At 37.3% G+C, this 24965-nt stretch overlaps 1 protein-coding gene across 1 annotated transcript; it reads left to right on the plus strand.

Moving 5' to 3' along the window:
* The first annotated feature begins 7254 nt into the window (after positions 1-7254).
* Positions 7255-23665, plus strand: LOC103716532 (phosphatidylserine decarboxylase proenzyme 1, mitochondrial). The gene is made up of 12 exons (XM_008804563.4): positions 7255-7532; positions 9512-9600; positions 11494-11547; positions 11668-11733; positions 13424-13484; positions 17668-17777; positions 17884-18134; positions 19783-19889; positions 20152-20219; positions 22016-22093; positions 22945-23067; positions 23219-23665. Exons 1-12 carry the CDS (start codon positions 7358-7360, stop codon positions 23378-23380), a joined length of 1344 nt encoding a protein of 447 aa, XP_008802785.2. The 5' UTR covers positions 7255-7357; the 3' UTR covers positions 23381-23665.
* Positions 23666-24965: the final 1300 nt, after the last annotated feature.

Here is a 24965-nt window from a genome sequence, read left to right on the forward strand (position 1 = left end):
TGAGGAGATCCAGAAAGAATTGATCCTCCGAGAGATTACTACCCTTGGCCAGGCATACCAATTGGCTCAAGACGTGGATAGTTTTTTACGAGTCCCTGTGGTGAGACGTACCGACTCTCGGTTCTTACCCCCAGGAGCCCGACCTAATCAAAGCCATCTCCCACAACCCAGACCACTCTCCAACCATCCTTCCCAGCCCGGTTCTAGCCAAACACCGACTAGGACGTTCCCGGTGCCTGCTCAAAGTACATCAACTGATAAAGGAAAAGGCATATTAGGGTCCAACCCGCCCTTAAGAAACCAAACCCAGTGTTTCAGGTGCCAGAAGTTTGGCCATATTGCGTCCCAATGTAATGCCAAGACCTATTTGATGACTGAACTGGAAGCAGGAACCCAGGATACTGAATGTGTCGAAGAAGTCTATGAACCAAACATCGAGGATTTTGTAGATGACTTTGGAGACGACAAGACCGGATTAGAATTTATTCAGACTGAACACCAAAATGAGCCCACTGATAGGAATGACCAAAACCATAGGCTCCATGTGGTGAGGTGCACACTAGCCCAAACAAAGACCGAACAAGACTGGCGAAGAACCTCCCTATTTTATACACTTATTAAGATCAATGGTAAAACATGCAAAATCTTATTTGATAGCGGGAGTTGCATCAATGCCATTGCGTCTGGAGTTGTTTCTCGCCTTGGCCTAAAATCTACCCCTCATCCTAATCCATATAAAGTAGCCTGGGTAGATAAGACGTCCATTTCGGTTTCAGAAAGATGCCTTGTCCCGATTCAATTCCTATCTTATAAAGACGAGATTTGGTGTGACTGCCTTCCGATGGACGTAGGTCAAGTCATCTTAGGAAGACCTTGGTTATACGATAGGAACGTCACACTTCATGGTCGGTCAAATTCGTGTAGTTTTATGTTCCAGGGTCGGAAAATTATATTGAATTCATTGCCTCCTAGAGAGCCCGTACCTGAGAAGAAGGGCGCTACACCACAAAAGGAAGAGTCACTCCACATCATTACTTCGAAAGAGGTAATGAAAGATATCGAGAGCCATTCACCTGTGTTCGCCCTTGTGGCTAGAGTTATTAATGTGGAGTCAAATGTCGAACACCCGGCCGCCGTAGTTCCTCTGTTGGAGGAGTTTCACTCTGTCTTTCCAACTGATCTTCCAGAGGCACTTCCTCCAATGCGTGATATCCAGCACGTCATTGATCTCATTCCTGGAGCGTCACTGCCAAATCTTCCCCACCATAGACTCAATCCAAACGAGCACACTGAACTGAAACGCCAAGTTGACGAACTCGTCACTCGAGGGTATATTCGTGAGAGTTTGAGTCCCTGTGCTGTACCTGCACTCCTCACTCCCAAGAAAGATGGCTCTTGGAGGATGTGCGTCGATAGCCGTGCTATCAATAAAATCACGGTAAAGTATCGTTTTCCCATTCCTAGGCTGGACGACCTTTTAGACTACATGTCTGGTGCTACCGTTTTTTCCAAGATTGACCTAAAGAGTGGGTACCACCAGATTCGGATTCGTCCTGGGGATGAATGGAAAACAGCATTCAAAACCAAAGATGGACTCTACGAATGGTTAGTAATGCCTTTCGGATTAACAAATGCTCCAAGTACTTTTATGAGGGTGATGACACAGATTTTTCGACCTTTCTTGAACAAATTTGTCGTTGTATACTTTGATGACATCCTCATTTATAGTCAAACTCAAGAGCTCCATCTTTCACACCTAAGGCAGGTTTGTGAAGTCCTGCAGAGAGAAAGCTTCTTTGCAAACCCTAAGAAGTGTGCCTTCCTGACTGATCACGTCACTTTCTTAGGGTTCATAGTATCTTCCAAGGGTGTCTCTGCTGATCCAGAAAAAATAAGCGCGATAGTCGATTGGCCTGAGCCCAAGACCTTAGCCGAAGTACGCAGTTTTCATGGTCTGGCTACTTTCTATCGTCGCTTCATTAGGAATTTTAGTTCGATAATGTCTCCCATCACAGATTGCATGAAGAAAGGAGACTTTATCTGGACTAAGTCGGCATCCCAAGCATTTAAAGATATTAAGCATAGGATGACCGAAGCACCTGTCTTGCGCCTCCCTGATTTCACTAAGGTATTCGAGGTCGCATGTGATGCCTCTGGAGTTGGCATAGGTGGTGTGTTAAGCCAAGACGGTCACCCTGTCGCGTTCTTTAGTGAAAAGTTAAGTGATGGCAGGTTGCGTTATTCCACCTATGATAAGGAATTCTATGCGGTAGTGCAAACTTTGCGACATTGGCGACACTATTTGCTACCGCAAGAATTTGTCCTGTATTCAGACCATGAGGCTTTAAAGTATCTCAATTCTCAAAAGAAATTAAACTTTCGACATGGCCGATGGATTGAGTTTCTACAAGCCTATACTTTTGTGCTGAAACATAAAGCTGGAGTTGAGAATAAGGCTGCTGATGCGCTCAGTCGACGGATCTTCCTCCTATCCATGATGAGCACTGAAGTAATTGGTTTTGAAAGGATCAGGGAACAATATACCACCTGTCCCGATTTTAGTAATGTATACCTGACCTTACGAGATGGAGTAGAGAGAGAGCACGATGATTTCTTTTTACACGATGATTATCTCTTTCGCTCCGACCGATTGTGTATTCCTCGAACTTCTTTGAGAGATTTTCTAGTATGGGAAGTACACGCTGGAGGACTGTCCGGGCATTTCGGGAGAGACAAAACCATTGAGATGGTGGAAAGACGTTTCTTCTGGCCGAGTCTCAAGAGAGACGTGGCCAAGATCGTCGCTCAGTGCCGCACATGTCAATTAGCCAAACAACGTAAACAGAACACTGGGCTTTACACTCCACTACCAGTTCCTGATTGTCCGTGGCAAGATGTTAGCATGGATTTTGTGTTAGGGCTTCCACGTACCTCGACCAAACATGATTCCATTTTTGTAGTAGTGGACCGGTTCTCTAAAATGGCTCATTTTCTACCATGTTCTAAGACTTCTGATGCTTCTAGGATTGCGAAACTCTATTTTGACGAAGTCGTTAGACTCCATGGTCTCCCTAAATCTATTGTGTCCGATAGGGATGTTAAATTTATGAGCTATTTTTGGAAAACTCTTTGGCACATGATGGGTACCAAATTAAAATTTTCCTCTGCCTATCATCCCCAAACTGATGGCCAGACCGAAGTTGTCAACCGAAGTCTAGGGAGTCTTCTCAGATGTCTGGTAGGTGAGCATACTAGGACTTGGGATCTCGTGTTACCAACTGCTGAGTTTGCATATAATAGTTCGGTCAATAGGACCATAGGCATGAGTCCTTTTGAAGTGGTGAATGGTTATAAACCTAGGCAACCCATAGACTTGATCCCCATGTCTCATCAACATAGAGTCTCTGAGTCTGCACAATCATTTGCTTCACACCTGCATTCATTGCATCAGGAGATCAGCAAACTTATTCACTCTAATAACTTAAAATATAAATCCTTTGCTGATTTGCACCGCCGTTATAAAGAATTAAATGTAGGTGATTCAGTCATGGTAAGAATTAGACCTGAACGACTTCCTTCGGGGACGTTCAAAAAGTTGCAATCTCGTAGTGCGGGACCATTCAAAGTTCTAAAGAAAATCAGTTCGAATGCGTATGTTGTAGATCTTCCTGAAGACTATGGGATTAGTGCGACATTTAATATTGAAGATTTAGTCCCATACAAGAAATCAACATTCATTCCTTCTGACCCTTTTGTGGATACATCCACTGTTGTTGATCACCCTGCTCTAGCACCTGCTAGTGAGCCTCCACTTCCACAGTTTCATGCACGCAGAGAACATATAGAACATATATTAGATGAGCAGGTTATATCTACCAGGAGAGGAAGCTACCAACGTTACCTTGTTCGGTGGAAAGGTCGACCCGAATCAGATGTGTCGTGGATTTCGCGAGCTGAGTTGCAGTGCCTTGACCCGGATCTTCTGGAGCAGTACGACAGCCGCCCCGATTTACACTCGACGGGGTCGAGTTTTTCTCACCCGGGAGGAGTTGATGGGGACATCAGCTAGGTCCCCATTTTATTTACATATTTGCTTATTGTTATTTCTGGGTTTATTTGTGTTTAGGAATTTATTTGTGGTTTATTTTATTCTGGGCTTATTTTCATTTTAGGGCTTATTTGTGGGGAATTATTTTATGTAAGGGGTTTATTTTAATTGTTCTTATGGGGCCCTATTTAAAGGAAACTTGTAAGCAGATTAGGGTTTTAATGCAGAATTAAAGAATTTCTTTCCCCACGTTTCCCTCTTCTTCTCTTCTCCTTCCTTCTTCTTCTCCTCTTCTTCTTCCTCCTTCTCCTCTCCTCTTCTCCTGCTTTCATTTTAAAATTGGTCCGGCATCAGCGACGGTGGTGACCTCGACTTTTTTCTCCTTCACTTCCTTGAGGATGGCAAGGACCTTCTTGGCATCGCCGGCGTGGCAGTAGGACCTGATGAGGATGCTGTAGGAGATCTTATCGAGGGCGATGGCGAGACGAGGGGTGTGGTCGGCGTGGAGGATGGGATTGAGGTTCATGTCGAAGAAGTGACGAGCTGACGCGATCGGAATTATGGTATCCTCTAAGCTTAAAACTCGACCAAAACTATAGCAGACAATGGCTTACATTACCATACATTTGGCATTAGCTTTAATTTTTTATTTATTTTCAGTTTTAATTTTGTGATATGATCTCATCGCATGCGCGTGTGTAACTAAAAAAAATGAAAAGTGGAGAACTAGAGAGAAATCATCCTATACTGATGGTCTGCGACCTCTTGGCTGTTTGATAAAAGCAAAAACTTGTGTTTTTGAATAAAACAGTAACTTGTGCTTTGTAACCATGACTAGTATTTTTTTCATTTTTTTATTTATAAAAGGCTGATTTTTCGGAAAAAGGGTCTGATTTGGTGATGAAGGATAAGAATACTTGCAAATGACGGTGAATACTTCTTCCTTGTTCCAATATTATAATAGCAATTTAAACAATGGAATTTCTAGGATCTCTGATATTTGGCAGTCAAATATATCCAATCTTTTGACGACACTCTATGTGAAAGTATAAATAAAACTGTCGAGGTGGTAGCCTAATGGGAGCGTGGCCTTACTTCCAACCAAATGGTTCCGAGTTCAAAACGCACGGGTGTCTATTAAATTGTAAAGACCGGATGCTCCCTGCTCAGACACGGGGTCGCTGGTAGTCTCGATGGTGCCAGGTGTGATGTACTCATACGTGGTATTCGTGCCGGAGCCCAGAGGGGTAACCGAGCTGGGCCCACGAGTAGGAAGGGTATGAGTAAAACTGGCCGGGGTGCCCAACATACGGTCATTTTTGCCCGCATTGAACATTCTCCTGGTGGAGTGGGAGCCCAGTGGAGACTGCTACGCGGGGGTGGGTTTGTCCCTTCCTCCCTCCTTCCCCTTTTTTTAGCAAAAAAAAAGAAAAAAAGAGGTATAAATAAATGGTAATTTGGCTGAGTTAAGTGGCAGCCTTTCAAGGATTATAAATTTCCTCAACTTGTCATCTTGTTAAAACATGATGGGATGCCTGTTTCATGAGAATACGAGAGAGAGAGATTGTGTGAGTTGCTCCACAAGAATGTACATTGATATAGATCATCATTAAAGAAAAAGGACTGCGACGATATGCAACCTTGGTCAAGTGTATATAGCATGATAAACATTGCTCCTGAAACATAATCCAGGCGTACCTCTAGCTTGAACTTGAATCAAAAAAAAAAAATAAATCACACGGTGCTGTAGTTCAATAAGAAAACACTCTTTACTCTATTAAACATCTAAGAAAAGAGTTTATTTACAATGCCATAATCTAGACGTACGTCTAGCTTGAACTTGAATAAAAAAAATCACATGATGCATTTGTTTAATAAAAAAACACTATCTATCAATTATATTTAACATTTACAGAAAGAATTTATTTACAGTGCTTCATCTACATTAGATCAACATTAAAGCAATATATTATTAACACACACACACACACACACACACACACACACACATATATATATATATATATATATGGGAGCAGAGAGTCAGGGACTCGGAATGGGATGCATTTGAGGGCACTTCGCTCAAAAACACTAACTAGTCAAAAGTCAAAAAGGAACTCCCAAAATGAAAACCAGTATCATTGCATATAATTTTAAATATATAAAAACTTCAAAAATATGTTTTTAAAAATCTCTCGTATATGCATCACGTCATTAAAATATGAACAAAAAAAATTCAGTCAATGAGAAAAAAATGTTATATAAACTATATAATTTACAATTCTAAACTATTGATCATAATCTAAATATTTTACACTATTTTACGAATCAATTTTCAGCTATTTTGGATGTTTCTAAATTTCAGATCAAACTAAAACATAATATCATAACGTTGAAATAGTCAATTTTGTTTTCATTTGATGTACGAGTAAAAGACAACAAAACTGAATGATTTTTGACTTATAGCCAATTTAAATATCACATATCATGATTGGAGATGCTACTTTTCATTTTAAGAGTTTCTTCATTATGTTGGCCAAGAAATATATTGAGTCAATTGCTCTCAGAAGCATCTCAACCCAACAACTATTTTTTTGAAATTAAACTTATATCTTGGCTTCTCTCGAATAAAAAAAAAACTACATATTAGTAATTAGCTGATGGGTGGATTTCTTTTCTTTCAATTGCTAAAAAAATAAGATTTCGTTACCTCCCTTCAAAGTATTCAAGAAGTATAAAATTTGCGGCATTTGAGACCGGTTTCGTCAAGAAACTGAGACAAGGAATCGGTTTCAAAATCCATCAATGAAAGTTCAACTCAGTCTAACTTCTCCGCAAGCAGCTTTGAGGACAATGCACATTTTCTTCACAAATTGCAGTAAAAATCGATTCAAGGTCGATCTAAATAGTTTGAAAGTTTATGTGTGGTGTCTTACTTTGGTCTGCATTTAGCCAGGGCTTTCCTTCTTTGAGAGGCTAAATTCCCTGAGGCTTTAAATAGAAACCCTTTTTAACACGACGCGCCTGTGGATTTTGCCCTAGGCTCCGTACCCGGATCTGAGAATTAATCTCCAGCGTCAAATTGGTTCGTCCGGATTTGATCACATCGGGACCAATTTGTTGCGATCCGCGCCTGACCTAAACTTCCCAATTCATCGGCCACCGAGTCAGGTGGATCTCACGTGCTATTAAATTGGGAGGCAAGTTATCGGGGCCCTGGCCCCCAAAGCAGTCTCGCAAGACCGGAAGGCCCTCAGGCGGCTCTTCTCCTCCTGTCCGAACTCCGGGCACCAAGAAACGCTGGAAATAATGAAGTTTAGACTTATCCCAAGATGGCCTCTTGTTCCCCACCACCATCTCCGACACCTACGCCACCTCCCCCGCCCTCGCCATCTCCTTGTCGCCACCCTCTCCAGGGAACTCCACGCGACCCGTTCTTCCTTCAACGCCGGAAACAGCGGCGGCGGCGGCGGTAGCGGCTCAGGTACTGTTATTTTGTTTCCTCTTAAATAAAATCTTGAGCCCATGATTCTTTTTATTTATTTATTTTTAAAATATTTTTCTATTTGTTCCAAGTGGTGCACCGCATTGAATTGAGGCTCAAATTTAAATATAACGTTTTAACTTGTGGAATTTCATACTGTAGGAGATATAATTTTTTTTCAGAGGGAAAACATATGGAATGTAAAGATTTCAGTCGTCTTGATTATTTTGAATGTAGTTGTAAGGGTGAATAACCATGACAAGATGGTTGTGGCGGCTTGCAACAGATAACGGTCATTTTTTAGCCTTTTTCTGCAGGCTATATTACTGGATTTCTTGATTCCCGTTTGAATCACCTAGAACTAGCATTTAATCCTTGCAGAGGAAAGCAATATGTGGACATAGAGCTCGTTGGTTCGGGTTTTGTGCTGTGGGGAGGCTTTTTGGCGGAAGTATGGTGACATATTGATGGATCTCCCTTCTTCCAAGCTTATGTTCGTTACACTTGGGGATAGGAAATGCTTATTGAAGCAGCAAATTAGATATATAATCTAGTATATAACACAAACTCCCACCAAACCATTGCTGAGGTGCTTCTGTTGTCTGTGTTCCCCCGCTATAGATCCGCATGAGTAGAAAAAAGGATCCAGTTTTCTTTGTGAAGTCCACATTTCACATGTCTCTGCACTTCCCAGACCACGTGCATTGCACGTGCCATGCTCTAGTTACTATTTAGTATCACGATTTTTCCGGCATCTGTTGTAAATTGACTTATTTGTCATGGCTAGATCTGTGTTTAGATCAAGTGCTATTCTTGTCAAGGGAGAAGCCGTTTCGTGATGATTTAATGCCTTGGTCTTTTGTCAAATTTTTCGAAAGCATACTCTGTCTCTATTTTCTCCTCCTCCTCCTCTTTATCTTCCGCAGACAGTGATGATTTTAGCTCAAAAGATTTGATGTAGGATGAAAATACTAAGATTTTATTAGTTATGCAGTCCCCATTTATTTGTCAGAATGCTGATTCTACCAAGTTTTGTAGATGCTACTCTGGAAATTTTTGTGTGCTAATTATGATGAACTTTCCTTATAGCTGGACTTCTAAAGCAGAAAAAATGGTCGAGGCATATATATGTTAACCTTGTTGACTTCAGTTTCTAATTTGTGCACATACAATAACAGTACTATTAGGAGCTACTTTTTCTCTTGCTCATAGTGCCACCTTATATTTTTGTTTCTTCCCCCCTTCCCTTCTCTCCCTTAGTAGCTGGAATCTTCTACTTAGAGTGATGCACCTGCTTTGGAATCTTCCTAGAAGTATCTGCATTCCCACTCTCGCACTGATATCTGTTTTTGATTCTGGCAACTAGAATCTTCAATCATAGTGTTTTTTTGGCAAAAAAATGAACAACAGAGATTCAGAACTTTTCTTTCCCAATTATAATATATTTTCTTGCCAAATGAGTCTATCTTACTTCATTGCATAAAATACGATGATTGTTTCATGGTAGCCAGGACAGACTGCACAATGGCTGGGCTTCAAATTTCATACAGGTGCTATACCTGGCGGTGGTGCATTGCAGTTCCATGGAGGAAAAGTGGATTGGCATAGACATTAACAGCATGCATGCGAAAATGTATTATCGAGTAGTTGTAGTTTAAAGAGAGAACAGTTCAGTTTAGTTGCTTCAGTTTAATTTTTTCTGTCAATTCTGCTGTGTTAAATTGTTAATCATGTCTCCTGAAGTTCTGACATACTAGAAGTTCTATATAGATCTCTGACATTTATATTTAATGGGAAGTGCTAGCTGGTTTGGAGCAATTAGAACTGGGCATTGTGTCCTGATGGCCAGATCAGGATATTCTTTATTGACATAATTAGTCTGCAATGATTGATGAAATGTTACTTGTGTCCACAAGCGTGTTTACTGATTCATCCTAGTTTTTGTTGCATGCTGTATTCTATTTTTATTATGCTTATAGGCAATTTTCTTCTGATACCTGGTGCAACAATGGCTACCATTCTTATGCTTGGCATTCTCCATGCTCGGCGCCTCTATGATGACAAGAAGGCAAGTCATCTTTCTTATTCCTGCGCAGTCATGTACTTTCTCTACTTCAACAAAAGATTATATATTTAACATATGATTGGATAGATATAACTCAATGAGGTTGTCTTTTAAGGTTTCATTTTCTTGGTAATTAATATGTTTGTACTATAAGTTTTGTTTATATCTTTCTAAACCGAGAACTATTAATTACCTCTATTTTATGAGGCAAATCATATCCTGTATCCTCCTAAGCACACTCACATGTGTCACAGTTTTGGCTTCAAATTAAAGAAGAAATGATTTAGTAATGCTGATTTATCCATCTTATTTAAGGCGTTCTTATGATTCTTTCCATGGTTATTTGGATAATGCATTCAAAAAACTTATATGTAATTTTCCAGTAAATGAAAACTTATATGCAAAATCCAGTAGTCATGTGGTCATTGTAAAACCATCTTCACTAGGTAGCTAATGATAGAACCCCTGCCATTTATATGTTTCGTCAACCATGTAAGTACTCATGGTTTACTAACCATGGCTTTGTATTTTGTGTTGACAGTTCATCTAGAAATTATACTGCCCAACTTTTCCACATTACCAAAATTTCACTAATAAGAGTGCAATATTAAATATTCAATCTCATATCAAAAGGGACTTAGTCTAAATTATAATTAGCTTTTGGTGCTTGAAGAGTAGTGGTCTGGTACATGATATTCCTGTATGGATGTCCTTTAAGCTTCTCATGGGAGCAGCACTCCATCATAGAATGGATAGATTTGTCAACCCAACTCTCTTCAGTTCCTTTTTATTGGGTAAACCCAAAGATCCATTGTAACTTTGCTTGAGGACTCAATAGATATCTTAACCAACATTCTCGTTTGTTAAAGAGAAAGGTTGCTATTTTCTTTTTCTTTACAAACCAATACCCTACTACTGGCTCCGCTACCTTATCTCCCAGTAATTATCCCCTTGCAGTTTCTTAAGGCATGTCATCATATAGTTACATACTTATTATGATTATCTCTGGTTTTGATTTTATCATGGTGTATAAGCTAGAATAGCTGTTTGATTTATACTTCAAAGATCTCTTTTTGCAGCTTATCTTACACTGAGCCAAACAAATAACTCATCGAACCATGAATGAGATTATGAGAAGACTATTTAACCCATAAAATGCCTCATTTCATCTGCACAATTTATTTTACTCACAAGCAACAAGAACTGGTGGTTTCTCCATTTGTATTTCCTCTGCACTCACAGTTACATACATTAAAAAGGTTGCAACAAAGTTCTTAACTTAACAAATGCAACAGAAATGATGATTGGTACATAGATTAAAAAGTCTAAAAATGGCTATATTCCCTTTTCGTGCATCCTAAAAGCAAGCAACCAAGACCTTGCGCGATCAACAGGTGTAGAAATCTTATATTCTATAAATCAAATCAAATGATGCCTAATGATATGCCTTTTGGTTGGCAAGTCAGTTAGATTCCATTTACTATCGAGTTCAAGTGCTTCCTCTATTTGTCCATTCTACATTTCTAGCTATCATGAACTATAGCCTCCCAATAGATTTAAGATACCCAACAAGAAATGCTTGTTATATGAGGAAGATAAACTGCTTAAGGAGATAAATCTAGAGATAGATGTCAAGTAGAAGCCTTTTCTTCTCAGGAGTTATAGAAAGATAAATTTTTATCAGAGTTAGACCGCACAATTTTTGAAATTGAAAGATGTCTCTATTCGCTGGTCAGGTTGGAACAAGCTTCCCACTTTTTCCTTCAAGCCTGAATTTTGCAAGATTGATCTTAAATTTGTTTTATCAGTTTATCTGGTATCATAAGCTTTCACCGAGCAAACTATTGGTTATGTGCTGCATATATCATTGCGCTTACCTGGCATATGCATTGTTAGGTTGAAGAAATGAAGGAGAAAGGAATTGAACTTGAGTTCTCACCAGATGTGAAGGTAATATTTTTATCAGCACAGCCTTGTGATTTCTGTAAATTGACTTAAAACAGTTATAACTTAATACTGCGTACCAAATTATACTTCTTACTAAGACACTTTTTACCTTGTCAAATTCAGGCTTCATTCTTGAGGCTCTTGCCCTTGCGTTCTATGTCACGCTGTTGGGGATTTCTAATGAGTGTGGTTTGTATCAAATCATCATTTTGCTTTTCAAGTATTTAAAATCTTTCAGTTCCAGATTTATATATTTCATTCTGCAGGAGTTTGCTATCCATTTATTTCTATTGCTTTGGCACATCCCAATTTATTCCTTTGCATTTTTTCTTAATCTCTTAATGGAAAATATGCTTGATAAAAAAGTACATTTTGTTTGAGATTGTCACATATCTAAATCTCCCATGATGTTTCTTATGGTAACCCTTGAAAGATAGCCCCTCTGGACTATCCTGTAAAACTGCTAAATGATGCAGATTTCTTTGTGATAGATAGCGTACATGCTCATATGCACGATTCTTATAGCCATTTATATTTACATGTGGGAGGGACTTGAAGAAATTTCTGTTAAGTTTGGTGTATACAAGTTTCTATATAAAAGTGCAAAGTTTCTTAAATTTCAATAGCTACATTGTTTTCCAGGTCTACTGACTTTCGTTGTGTATTTATTTGTTTTATCTTGTTTCATCTGGATTTAGTTTCCTGATTTCTTTCTTTTTCTTGAGTCATTTTCTTTTTGTGAGCATGGGTGCCTTCTTATTTCTCTATTTTCTCATCAACTTTATTAGCAATTAATAAGTTACTATTTACATGATAGAGTCATAGTGGTATCTTTGAATATCTTATGATGGCCCTTCCTAGGTACTAAAAGTAAATTTCTGACAAACTAGAGCAGATGCTGGACCTAAAAAGGTTAACAAAATATAAATCTAACATTATTTAGGAGGTACTAGTAGAGGTTAGGTAATGTTTCTGATGAGGAGGATGGCACCACAGGTACAAGGTTGCAGTTCCTCTCTTGCCCTTGGTTGCCTTGGTATCGTGGCCCAGTATTTGATATGAATTTTGAGGAGTAACATTAGGTTGAGAGGTTTCTGTAAAATGCTCCCAAATTTGGAAAATGATATTCTGATCCATGAGACCAACCATGTGAATGGGTTTGGCCTATTGTTTAGGTTAAATGTTCCAATATGCTGTTTTCAATCCACTAGTATTATCCACTAACATATCAAGTGAGGGTTACTCTTTTGGGCCTCCCTTCTGGTAATGATATAGCAATTTGAATTGTTCAATTAACAATGTTCCTTGCATTAGTCGTTGTTGAAAAATCATTCTTAGAGAATACAAGATGGCTGATGTTATTAATTTCAGTATATAAACTAGAATGCATATTTTTGTATATCTTCAAACTAGATACCGGTAGCTGTATATCGTGGTCAGGGAATTAGTTTCAATAAATAGGATTCTTTTGACTTCAACCATGGCCATAAATCTTGATCAGAAGTATCAGATAGGCTAGCTATAAACAGCTGCTAGTTATGAAGTAACTGGTTTTCAGTATATATGCTTTTGCATTGTTGCTAATAAATCACGACGTCTTTACTATACCCCTATTATATTGAGGAAAACGAAATGTTGGCAATGGATGCTCATTAGTCTCCAACATCTGTGCTTGCTCTTCATTAGTGGGGATTTTCATATTTTTATGGCTAACTTTGCACTTTGCTTATCTCTTGCTTTCATTATAGTTCAAACAGCATGTTTATCTTTCGAATCTTAGCTTACTCATTTATTTACATATTGCAACCCTTTTCTTATAAATAAGAAAGGCTGGGTATGCTTTGTTTTTCTTCCTTTAATATGCTTAGATTTCTTCCAGGAAATTCCAGTACGGTTGCGTCCTTTCATCTATAATGCCTGGGCTCGAGCATTTCATTCAAGTATGCTTCCTTTGCCTTTTGCTTCATGTTATTGACATTGTTTAAAGTTTTCATATGTTAATTTCATATATTATGGATGACTGCTATGTGCAGAAGAAAATGGAATACTTCAGCTGACTGCTTATGAAAAAACTGGGGATTTTATAATAAACTCTTCTCAATGGTCAAGTTCAATGTTAATGTTGATGCTTCAGTTGTTCGACATTTACTTTGACAAATCTTTGGTCAATCCACAATGATCTCTTTGTTGATTCTGATTTTAGTCTACTTAAACTTTTCTTAGATAAAATTTTAAAAAAAATAGTTTTAATCTATGAAGAAAAGTAAAACTGAATGTGAAATATATGTATCTTTAGAAAAATACTGTTTGTTTTTGTGTGCTGAGAATGATATATGTATTTTTTGAGAAAACAAATGTCAAGATAGAATCTTCTATATATAGAAGTTCCTTGATGAAATGATCAAATTGTCAAAAAAAAACTCAAATAAGGAGTTGAATTTCTGAGACTGAGTCCAAGAAAATAGCCTGAGACCAATCTCTCTTCAACTATTTTGATATGGACTTTTAAAATTTGTACCAAATCTTGAAGTTTTTGCAATATTTAGATATCTTTCCACTTAACAGATCTCTTTCACTCATCCGAAATAAACCGGTTCAAGGGTTGCATTATACCTCGACTAAGGGCAAGTTGGGTAATTATGGGCCCTCCCCTCTTGTGCCTACTTCCATGTATTCACGGTAGTGCTGTCAGCGTGTCCTTTTGGTCATTCAGTGTGTCTTTTTGGTCATTTGCTTCTCTCTTGCTAATGTTACATTCTGAAGATATTTTCCGCTTAAACACCAAGGACCTTGGCTCTCTTTTCCTTCCTAATGATTGAGGGGTATCCTTCAATTCATAAAAGTGGAAGTAGTTATGGATTTGATCAAAATCATAGTATTGGTTTGCTTTAGAAATTCCTTCATTAACACCCTGCATGAGGTAGAAAATATGTAGCTTAGTTATGTTAGCAAAAATTACTTTCATGGTTCATAAAGTTTCATCTGACGTATTGTAGGAAAATAAAGACAATTGTCTAGTTCTGAGGGAAAACTTACTTGGAAATGCTAACAGCTTTTATGCGGTTGGTCAAAGTCTACCATAATTCAGCAAAATGATGAGACCCTTTGTGCTGAGCAACAACTAAGGATTCAAATACCAGGTGCACTGGTTAGGAATTTGTACCTGGCACAGATCACTAGTATACTGACCAAATTGTCTCTGAATCAATGTACTACCTGGTACTGAGCTTAAAGGGAATTTTACAACTTTCTTTTTTCCCTGCTCAATCGAACCTGTGCTGGCCAGCAAGTACACCATATTGGCCAGCAAGTATACTTGACCATACTGTGATTTCAAACCTTGATAACAACTATAAGTCAGTGAGAATGCTCTTGGAATTGGTTGCGGCATTAGTGCCGCTCATAAATAGGTCCATCTTAAAAAAAAAAAAAAAAGAGGAGTAGAATTTAGCCAATCTGATCTATATAACCAGCTTATACCATATAAGCTAGCATATACAATTTCAGAAAAGGAAAAGAAATTTCAACCCAAATATAAAAAAAAGCATTAACTTTTTTTTTCCCATGTTGTCAAACAGCCAAAATATAGATTTGTTAAAAAGAATTATTTAACCAGTTATTGCTCTATGTTCTGGTTGCCATATAAGCTAGCATATACAATTGCATGAAAGGAAAAAGAAATGACTCCAACCCGTCTATAATAAAAAAGCATTAAACCTTTTTTTCATGTTGTCAACCAGTCAAAGTATAGGTTTGTTCAACAGAATTATACTGCTGATTATTGCTCTGTGTTCTGGTTAGAGGTAACAACCTGCTTCTTGTGATTGCTTTCTAAAGTTTGCAGGGCATTGAACTAGTATTTCTGCTGATTCATATCAATACGTGCCAACTACTAATTTGGTCAATTTGAACTGCAATAATAAACTACTGCCACCAGGAAGCTTATAAAAAATATATATTTGAAATATCCTGGAAATTAACATACTAAAGCTAGCATACTTCATTTTCTATCTTTGTGTTCTCTCCTCTCCCCCTTTCCTTCCTTTCTCTCATGTGATTCCTTTCCTTCTTTCTCTTTGTTTCTTTTAACCTTTTCTTTTTGCTACAATCTTCCCCACTTCTCGTTTGACATCACCTCCTCATCTCATTTCTTTTCCCCCTCTACATTTTATTAACTTTATATCTCTTCATATATCTTCTTCATTTTCTCCACCTATTTAATTCTAACTACTGGCTAAGATCTGCTGTGACTAGTGGTATGAAGTGAAAAAGCTGAAATGCCTAGAAATTCGATGACTAAATAGTTTGTCAGGTGGCAATTTAAATAGAGAATTTGAGGTGGATTGAAAGTCTTTTCATTATATAATTGAAAAATTATGCTCTCTATAAAGCAGTGGATAATTTAACATTTCTAATGTCTGATTCAATTGATCTTTCTTATTTTATGTAAATGATGAGTTATATACATGACCGATATGTTTGTTCTCACCAAGGTTTTAAGTGCTGGTAGCATGGGGCATGCTGTTCTCTGCAAAACGAAAAGAAGATTTAGAAAAGCTAATTTTTGATATGAAAATTTTGAAGAAGGATTTAATAAATATTGTACAACCTGTGATGGGGGGCAGTACTGGCTTGGCATTTTACATGCCGGTCAGCACAAACCAGCAAGGGCTGACACTTGAAACCATAGTTCTCACTCTGATTTGTTTGATTATGTGGCAGCTAGAAATAACTGCATAGTACCATTCAGAGCGCTTTCAATCCATATTTTGATCATTAGGCTACTTCATATCATAGTTCTCACTCAGATTAGTTTGATTATATGGCAACTAGAAATAACTGCATGGTACCATTCAGATCGTGAAAATGTGCGATTTATTTGCTTTCAATCCATGTTTTGATCAATAGGCAGAATGTTAGTTTAATTTACTATCTTTCTTAACTATTAGTAAATGATATCTGTTCTACATTGTAGTGTTAAAACCAACTATCATTATTGATCCATCAGTTAATGAAGGGCTGTATTTGCTTTAAGAAAACTTTCAAGAATCTGCTTAAATTGTCCATGATTTTATTTAAGCAGCCTGAGGAGGGAAAGAATAAGATGAAGGTAAGGAAATAGAGGATTGGTGTTTCAATGATTACAGTTGGTAAATACTGTATATGTAAGTGAAAGCCCATTCTTTGAACTTCCAGTTGTGCAAGGATCTTCACCATGTGGCAGTCCTTTTTGGGCAATGTAGATCTCCAGGTAGCACGACGTAGATGTTTAATGACGTTATCATGCTTACTTAGGTCTTGTACTGATTTTTTGTTGGAAAGGTACTGTACCAGGTATCAGCACATGATACGGGATCGTGTCCTGTATCGACAAATTGTGTACCAATGCTGGTAACCTGCCAGAACAGTACGGTACCATTCATACCATCCTATTCTGGCAGTAGTTGTAGCCTTGGTTGAAAGTCACATACTACAACTTTAAATGTCTCCCGAGGTGCAATTTAAATCACTTGAAACAGACATGAGGAGGTCACTTAAGGATGCACTTGTATGCCATTTAGCTTACAAATTTTGGTTGTTCAACTTGGACTGTCAACTATGGCAGTTCTAAATTGTGACTTGTTTTTTATCATAAGGAAATAAATTATGAAGGAAGGCACTCTTTGCATTTTATATTGTTGATGCATATCTAAATTTTGGTTGGTTCGGTAGAGCACATCCTCGTAAGCTTGTTGCAATAATTTTTGTTGGCTAATCAGAGTTTTGTACATTTTAGAATATAAATTTAATACAGCATGCAAATAAGCTTATCAATTTCAGTGCTTCCTATAGATTAATGACAGAATTTATAAATATGTCATTTCAAATACTGGCTTCAAGTGAAAACAATAATCACTGAGTTCGAACGAAAAATGATTACTGCATATGAAATTATGAATATAAGTGAGTACTGACGGCTGCTAAGTATACATGATTGTTGATTTTTTAATTTAAGAGCTGAAATATTCCTAATCACCAATTGATTAATTCTCATATCACTGTAAACTTGTGTTTAGATTTTTCCAATATCATGTGATTGTTACTGCCCAAAATGAAGTATTGAGAATTATTATTTTATTGTAGATTTGGACGAAGCTGCTCTGCCACTGGAAAACTATGTTTCTCTACAAGAATTTTTTGTTCGCACTCTCAAAGAAGGGTCCAGACCTATTGATCCAGATCCAAACTGCCTGGTAACTGGTAACTGGCTGCTATTTCCAGATTCTGTATCATTTGCTTTTTGGCAACAATGTTTTTGAAGGATGGCTTCAATAAAATTCAATTTGGTTGAATTATTAGGTCAGTCCCGTGGATGGTAAAATTTTGCGTCTTGGAGAGCTTAGAGGATTGGGAGCTATGATTGAACAAGTCAAAGGGTTTTCATATTCTGCCGCTTCTCTTCTTGGTGCAAATTCATTACTTCATGATGCAGTCAATGTGGAGACATGCAAAGAACATTCTGAACAGAGTATAACTGAAGATTTAAGCGCAAAATCATGGTGGCGAATATCGTTTGCTTCACCTAAATTACGAGGTCCTGTTTCAGTGAGGTACTTTCATGTTACCCATGTATTTTGGAAGTTTCATATATTTACCTTTGTAGCTTCCTTGACAATCACACTCATTCTTGCTTTGCTATTCCAGGTTGGCTTGTTTCTTATAATATAATGCATTTAAGGGAAATTTTAGCTGTTATCCTCTTAAATATATTTAGATTGATGCATTAAAGATTCACGAAAAAACCTATCGGTGAAGATTAACCATGACTTTGGATTACAAATCTAGTTGCTGTACCATTTCGTATAATTTTTAAATTTGACTAGGGTGCCATGGGTTGTTGGAGATTTTGATCAGGTGGGAAAGTTGTAAGAGCCCTACTGATCTCTACTCCTTTATTAGTAATTCACTGCAGATTCACCAAAGAAATAAACTATCCCAATGTCAATTAGAAAGTTAAAAGGACAAAATATGCTGAAGATATAAAACAAATTGAAGAGAATTGGTTGGGGTCTTAATATGGATCCTTCTAAAATATGGGTAATTATTAGAAATTAGAAATGAAGACGGTCTTTCATTGGCCAAAAGTACTATATTCTTTTTATGTGACATGATGCAGCATTTTGTGGCATCAAACCAATTAGACAACATGAGTTTATCATTCTCAAGATATTTCTAGTTCAACTTAGTATAATACTAAAATTGTGAATCATCCGGGCATCTCAAACTTCTAGGTGCACTAATTTTGCCACTTTTGCAAGGAGAGGGGGAGGACTTGGAGTCCTTCCACAAAGTTGACTTGAACAAGGGTTATCTATATGTGTGCTCTTGATTTCTATATCTGAAAATCTACAATTGATTAAAGTTGGCAAATGGAACCCGAACCCTTAATTAGGAAGCCTGAGTAACTACACAATTCAGAAATCTTAATACAGATAGTTACATGCATGACATCTGAATGTAACCATAACCATCAAATCATTTCTTAACTAATTGGATTTGGCTTTATGAATGCCTATTTGCTAATTTTTGCAGTTAAAGGCAATACATTTGTCAGTGTTACAGGGTTATATTGTGGTAGGTGAGGGCCTGAATATAGTTGGTGTATGACATCTAAATATAGCAATATTTAGGTTTCAATATTTCATTAATGAAATAATAGTCTTACTTGCAATCAAAACTGTGACTTGCAAGCCTTGTCTTATCTATTTATTCAATGAACATCTTTGCTTAGTTATTCTTTTAATCGAAGATTTTGACAACTCTAGCACTGCAGAGTGCAGAATCCTTCTGCAGAATAGCCATAATGCACCTTCTTTCAAACAATTACTGCACCAACCCTTGAGGTGAGAAATGCTCATAAATTTTTGATACCTCAAAACTGTAAGTGTGTATCTTCAAAACAACAAGAGAATTCATCAATGAGTGATTGGGCCACAAGCTATCCAGGATGCTGTTGCTATTAGAAGAAAACATCAGTAGTTGATTAACAAATACTTTTCTGTTTTATGCCTTTCGAGAAACTTTTTTTATGATCTTATAAAGTTGTAATTGGATACTCTGGTATTTGCTTTGTGCTAGCTACCCTTATTAGTGGTATGATTTAAACAAATAGCATTTTCTTCTTATGGGCATAGTTTGCAGTAAGACTTGCCATTAGTATGTACAATTGATCAGTGCCACCGGAATTGTTCTTGGCAGCCCAAAGAAAGGTCTCTTTTATTGTGTGATATATTTAAAGCCTGGTGACTATCATCGAGTGCACTCTCCCATTGATTGGCATGTATTAATACGCCGGCATTTCTCAGGTATCTTCTGTTTCTTTTGCATTTATTTTAGTTTCCAGCGTACTTGAGGTTAATATCATAAATTGTGAACCTGAAGTGGCTGAGGTGGCCAGGGAATTCTCTTAATCAGCCTAATTTTGTATCTTTAGTTTTATTTATGCATGTCTGCTTTGTTCCTTTTGTGAATCTCTTATCGATAGGGAAAAAGCAATATAGCTAATTTACATGTTTTTTGCTTATTCATCATGAAATCTTCATTTTTTGATACTATTAATGTCTGCAGGTTGTCTATTTCCTTTGAATGAACGTGCGACTCGAACAATTAGAAACCTACATGTTGAGAATGAAAGGGTAACTCTGACTTCTCACTGGAGCTCCTGTAGAGAACTTCAAATAGATTACAGTATTTGGACTTATGGAGTTTTTTGTGATTCTCTTTTAAATATTTTCTAAGTAGCATTTTGTGGAATTTCGATAAAGATGATATTAGGCATAATTTTGTCAGGTGTGTCTAACTTAATGTAGATGTTCAGTTGTTTATAGATCTGTTGAACAACTAGAAATCCTGTAAAGACAATTATCCTTGTAAATCAGCCAGCAATTTTCAGTAGAACAGGTGGCAGATCGATACAGGTGCTTTTGTGTAATTAGAAAACATTCTTCCCATGTGTTATACTGCCATGCATGCTACTTGGCAGATTTTCAGCTTACTTAAATTTGCTGTAATCTGTTACCTATTAGTGATAAATCTTTCAGGATGGTAATTATGTTTTGAATGGATCAAGCATGTCAAAAATGGATTCCAATTTTCTCTTGATAAAAAAAGGTGAATGAAATGTATTAACTGTATACTAGGAGAAGACCTGTCCAGAAGATATAAGCCTGTATCTAAAGGTATCTACTTACGGTACGAGAATAGAGGGTTGGACCAATGAGATACCTGAACCATAAGGTGGTAAAAGTCAAAAGAAGAAAATTTAGCATCTTTTAGGGATGAGTTGCGTTGCAGGAACCCAAGATCTAAGAGCTATACTGAATATGGTGTATGATTGGATGGTGGATTGTGTATAGAGACTGACTAGAAAAGTTCTCCGAAAGTCAAAAATAAGAGCGATAAAGTTAAAAATACCTGGTGCAAGATGAAGAATAAATATACAGAATACTTGCAGAGATCGAACAAAGCTGTGGAAAGAAAGTTTTATGCCCTTAGGATTGTTTTTTATGACATATGGTAGACTATACAATGAATAATCTAAGAGAAGGCGAAAACTTTATGTGTAAATTACCTCAGATGATATAGAGGACAATTAAAGATTTAGAACATGTTAAGCATATGAAAAGTGGTGAAACTTCATTCTTTTTATATGATGGTAAATACAAGGAAGAAGTGCACTATGATTAGGTGTGGGTCAAATGAAATACCGAAGGAAAGCATAAAGTTTACAGGAGAAAAGTGCTTTAACTTCTGGATTGTCCTTTGTCTGTCATCTTTGATTCAAAAGTCTCTGCATTTTTAAACCTGTACAACTTAGTGCTCAGATTTTTTATTAGAGAATGCTAGATAACTTGTATGATATATCTTTTGTCGTGCTAGTGATGAAAGATATGCAAAATTACTTGGCTTCACATAATAACCACAAGATAAATTTCTTGGCCTAGTGACTAGTGTATCATTATCTCCTGTTGCAGGTGAACAAGTATCATCTGATCTCTATTTTTATCTTTTGAAAAGTCCTAATTGTCTGCTGATAATACTAGATCTTTGTCCTCATTTTCTAACTTGTACAAAACATGTTTGGTTCATCTAGCATAGTGATCTTTCTTTTCTAAATAGTACATAATACTGTTGCTTTAAATCATGCCAAAATCACAAAGCCACGTATTCCTTTATACAAAAGAACTTGCCAGGATTGTAATCCATGACCTATTCATTGAAGTGGTAAACAACAACAGCAACAACATTTTGTCCTTCTGGGATGGTGACTTTGAAACTTGTTCACCTAGTTTCACTTACTTTGCTTTATCTAATTCATTGACTGAACAAAAGCCATCTATATTGTTTAATTTATTTCAACTTATGTATATAAGATTGTTTTCCTGGGTCTATCACTGGTTTTCTTATAATTTATTATTATTATTTTCACTAGGTTGTTCTAGAAGGTCAATGGGAAGAAGGATTTATAGCTATGGCAGCAATTGGTGCTACAAATGTTGGATCTATCAAAGTTTGTTACAATTTTCCTACACTTACTATTATTTGATCACTAACCATTGTGCTTATGCTTGTTTATGCATACTATATCAACTGGTGAATGCAATTTGTGGCGTATATAATGCAATGCAGCGGATGCTAATTGTGATCTAGTGAAGCATCTTATACAGCCAGCTTCAGTTCAAAAAACTTTAGTATCTAAATTCTGTCATTTTCTAATTTCCTATATCATGTATTTGTATAGCTATCAATTAATAGAAGATAGTTGGCAAATCAAGACATTTGGAACATACATTCTCCCTTGCTCCCCCGCCCCCTCTCTCTCTCTAAAAAATGCCCAGAAAGCTGGCACATCATTATCTTCAGTTATAGCAAGTCGGGACTATAGAAATTATATTCCAAGGGAAAAAAATCTTTCCTTGTAAATCTGAAAGGTTTTCAATAGACAATAGCCTGAGTTTGAACTATTGAAGGGCCCTATTGAAGACAACTTTGGGTATGGCAGAACTGAAACTAAAGACCTTGCCATGTCCATTTGACCATTTCCGATTTTAAAGTGAAAAAGTTTATCTCACCAATCTTCATTGTCATGTGACTACATTTTACCTCTTCAGGGTTAATGATTAGAAAGGCAAAATTAAATTGTCGTCACCTTTAGCTATTAAACCAGTGAATCGGAAATCAAACCATTTAGTTTGTTTTCTTTACCTGATATTTTGTCGCATGCCTTTTTGCAAAATGCCTGATTCCACAATCTTTTGTCTTCCTTCTGTCACGATGCCTGATTTCGATAAACTTTACCTCTTTCCCTAGTTGTGTATATTTTTGGTTTTCACTTATTTGCTTTGTATTTCTATCTTGCAGCTCTTCATTGAACCAGAGTTGAAGACAAACAGGCCAAGACAACGATTGCTGCACTCAGACCATCCAGATGAACGAGTGTATGAACCTGAAGGTATTGGTGTGATGGTTAAGAAGGGTGAAGAGGTGGGTTACTTCTCAATAAATCTGGCTCTCTCTCTCTCTCGCGCAACAAACCCCCCCCCCCCCCCCCCCCCCCCCCCCACCCAACCCTCTCTTTCTTTTTTTTTCTCTACTGCATTAAAGTGCGATTTCGTTTTTATTCCATCTTGTGCAGTTGGCAGCGTTCAACATGGGGTCAACTGTGGTTCTTGTTTTTCAAGCTCCTGTTTCAGAATCACCAGGAAAAGATGATCATTCTTCAGAGTTCAAATTCTTTGTCAAAAGTGGGGATAAGATCAAGGTTGGAGAAGCCATTGGTAAATGGAGTCGTTCTTAGCAATTGCGAGACACATTGAGCATGTGCTATTCATTATGTAGTGATTTTGTAGTCAATCGATGGAGTCATTCTCTGCAATTGTGACCTCCATTGAGCATGTGCTATTTATTATGTACAAGGAACTGGTCATGGCGTCTGCATTGATTTTGTAGCGAATCATCCGATGTCATTACCATAACAAAAAAAAATTCTGGCTAAACCTGGGTTATTTCTTGTTTTATGACTTCCCTGTAGTGAACTTCGGTTCAGTCTTAATGATATACTGCATTATAGTATACTCTAAAATCTGAATTGGTGGAAGAGATGATCCCATTCATGCATGTTGCTGCCATGTATACAATATTACAAGTATAACAACCCTACGATTATGGGGATAACAGACCCACAGTCAAGGGAATAAAAACAAAATAAACAGACAGACAAACAAATCAACTATACAACCAGAATAAAAATCCTTGCCTTTGACCTATCTCAACACCCTCAAGTTATTATTCAACTGATTGAATTGCATCAATCTTAAAGGCTTGGTTAGAACATCTGCTAGTTGATTAGCACTAGACATGTTTTCTGGATAACTCCAACTTGCAGTTTCTCATGAGCGATATGCTTCGTTTGTTCATGAAATATATGATTTGCTGCAATGTGTGAAACTACCTTGTTATCCGGATATAGTGTTGCACCTTGAGAGTGACATTTTTAGATCTCGAAAAAGATAAAGCAACCAAGTTGGTTCACAGCAGGTGTTTATCATGTCCCTATACTCACCTTCAGCTGAAGACCATGCCATAGCACGCCCAAAACTTGCTCAATTGGAATCAGATTAGGCATGCAATTGCAATGGGTTATTTGAAGAGAAAAAATATCCCTTGGCTCGGTGTCTCTTTTTTTTTTTCAGATACCTATCTTAACAGCTGCATCTTTGTGAGGTTGTCGTGGCTTATCCATGAAACAACCAAGCATCAGGATAGAATAGGCCCAGTCAGGGGTGTTATGGTTAAATAAATTAATCATCCCATTGATCACTTAAGAGCCCTGCATCGTCCTTATTTAGTTTCAACTGCTGCTCCATAGGAGAATCAGTTGGTCGGGCTCCAGGAAAACCAATGCCTTTTAAGGATGTCAAGAGTGTATTTGTGTTGAGAAAATAAATTCCTTGCTTGGATCGAGGTTGGAGACATCCTTTAAGTTTCTGAGCTCCATATGTTTGAAGTTGGTTGTTGTTTCTGAGCTCCATATGTTTGAAGTTGGTTGTTGGTTCTGTTGTGCTTTTGACAAGCCCAGTATTCTTAGCAAAAGAAACATGCAAGGCTGATATTAAATTATACGGATATACCTTGCTATATTTATATGCCTACAATTCAGGGAGAAGAGCAGACTCACATAATTGATGTAATCTTTTGAAGTTAGTAAATTTTTCTTGAGCGCTCATATATGAAATCATGTGACAGAAATTTTCTGATGATCCTTGGTCTCAAACTGCGGCAAATTGATACCTCATCCTGCCGTTTGCCAGAAGACTATTCATTGGAATCAAGGTCGGCAGAACCGTCCCGAACTAGGTAGTTCTAGCTTTTCCAAATTGCTC

This window comes from Phoenix dactylifera, chromosome 2 (genome assembly GCF_009389715.1).
Source record: "Phoenix dactylifera cultivar Barhee BC4 chromosome 2, palm_55x_up_171113_PBpolish2nd_filt_p, whole genome shotgun sequence".
Lineage (NCBI taxonomy): Eukaryota > Viridiplantae > Streptophyta > Magnoliopsida > Arecales > Arecaceae > Phoenix > Phoenix dactylifera.

Excerpts from the sequence above, each read along its gene's own strand:
- LOC103716532 (XM_008804563.4), top strand. The coding sequence starts at position 7,358 with ATGAAGTTTAGACTTATCCCAAGATGGCCTCTTGTTCCCCACCACCAT. Across the intron at positions 7,533-9,511 it reads CGGCGGCGGTAGCGGCTCAG|GCAATTTTCTTCTGATACCT; the intron begins GTACTGTTATTT and ends TTATGCTTATAG. Across the intron at positions 19,890-20,151 it reads AATACGCCGGCATTTCTCAG|GTTGTCTATTTCCTTTGAAT; the intron begins GTATCTTCTGTT and ends TAATGTCTGCAG.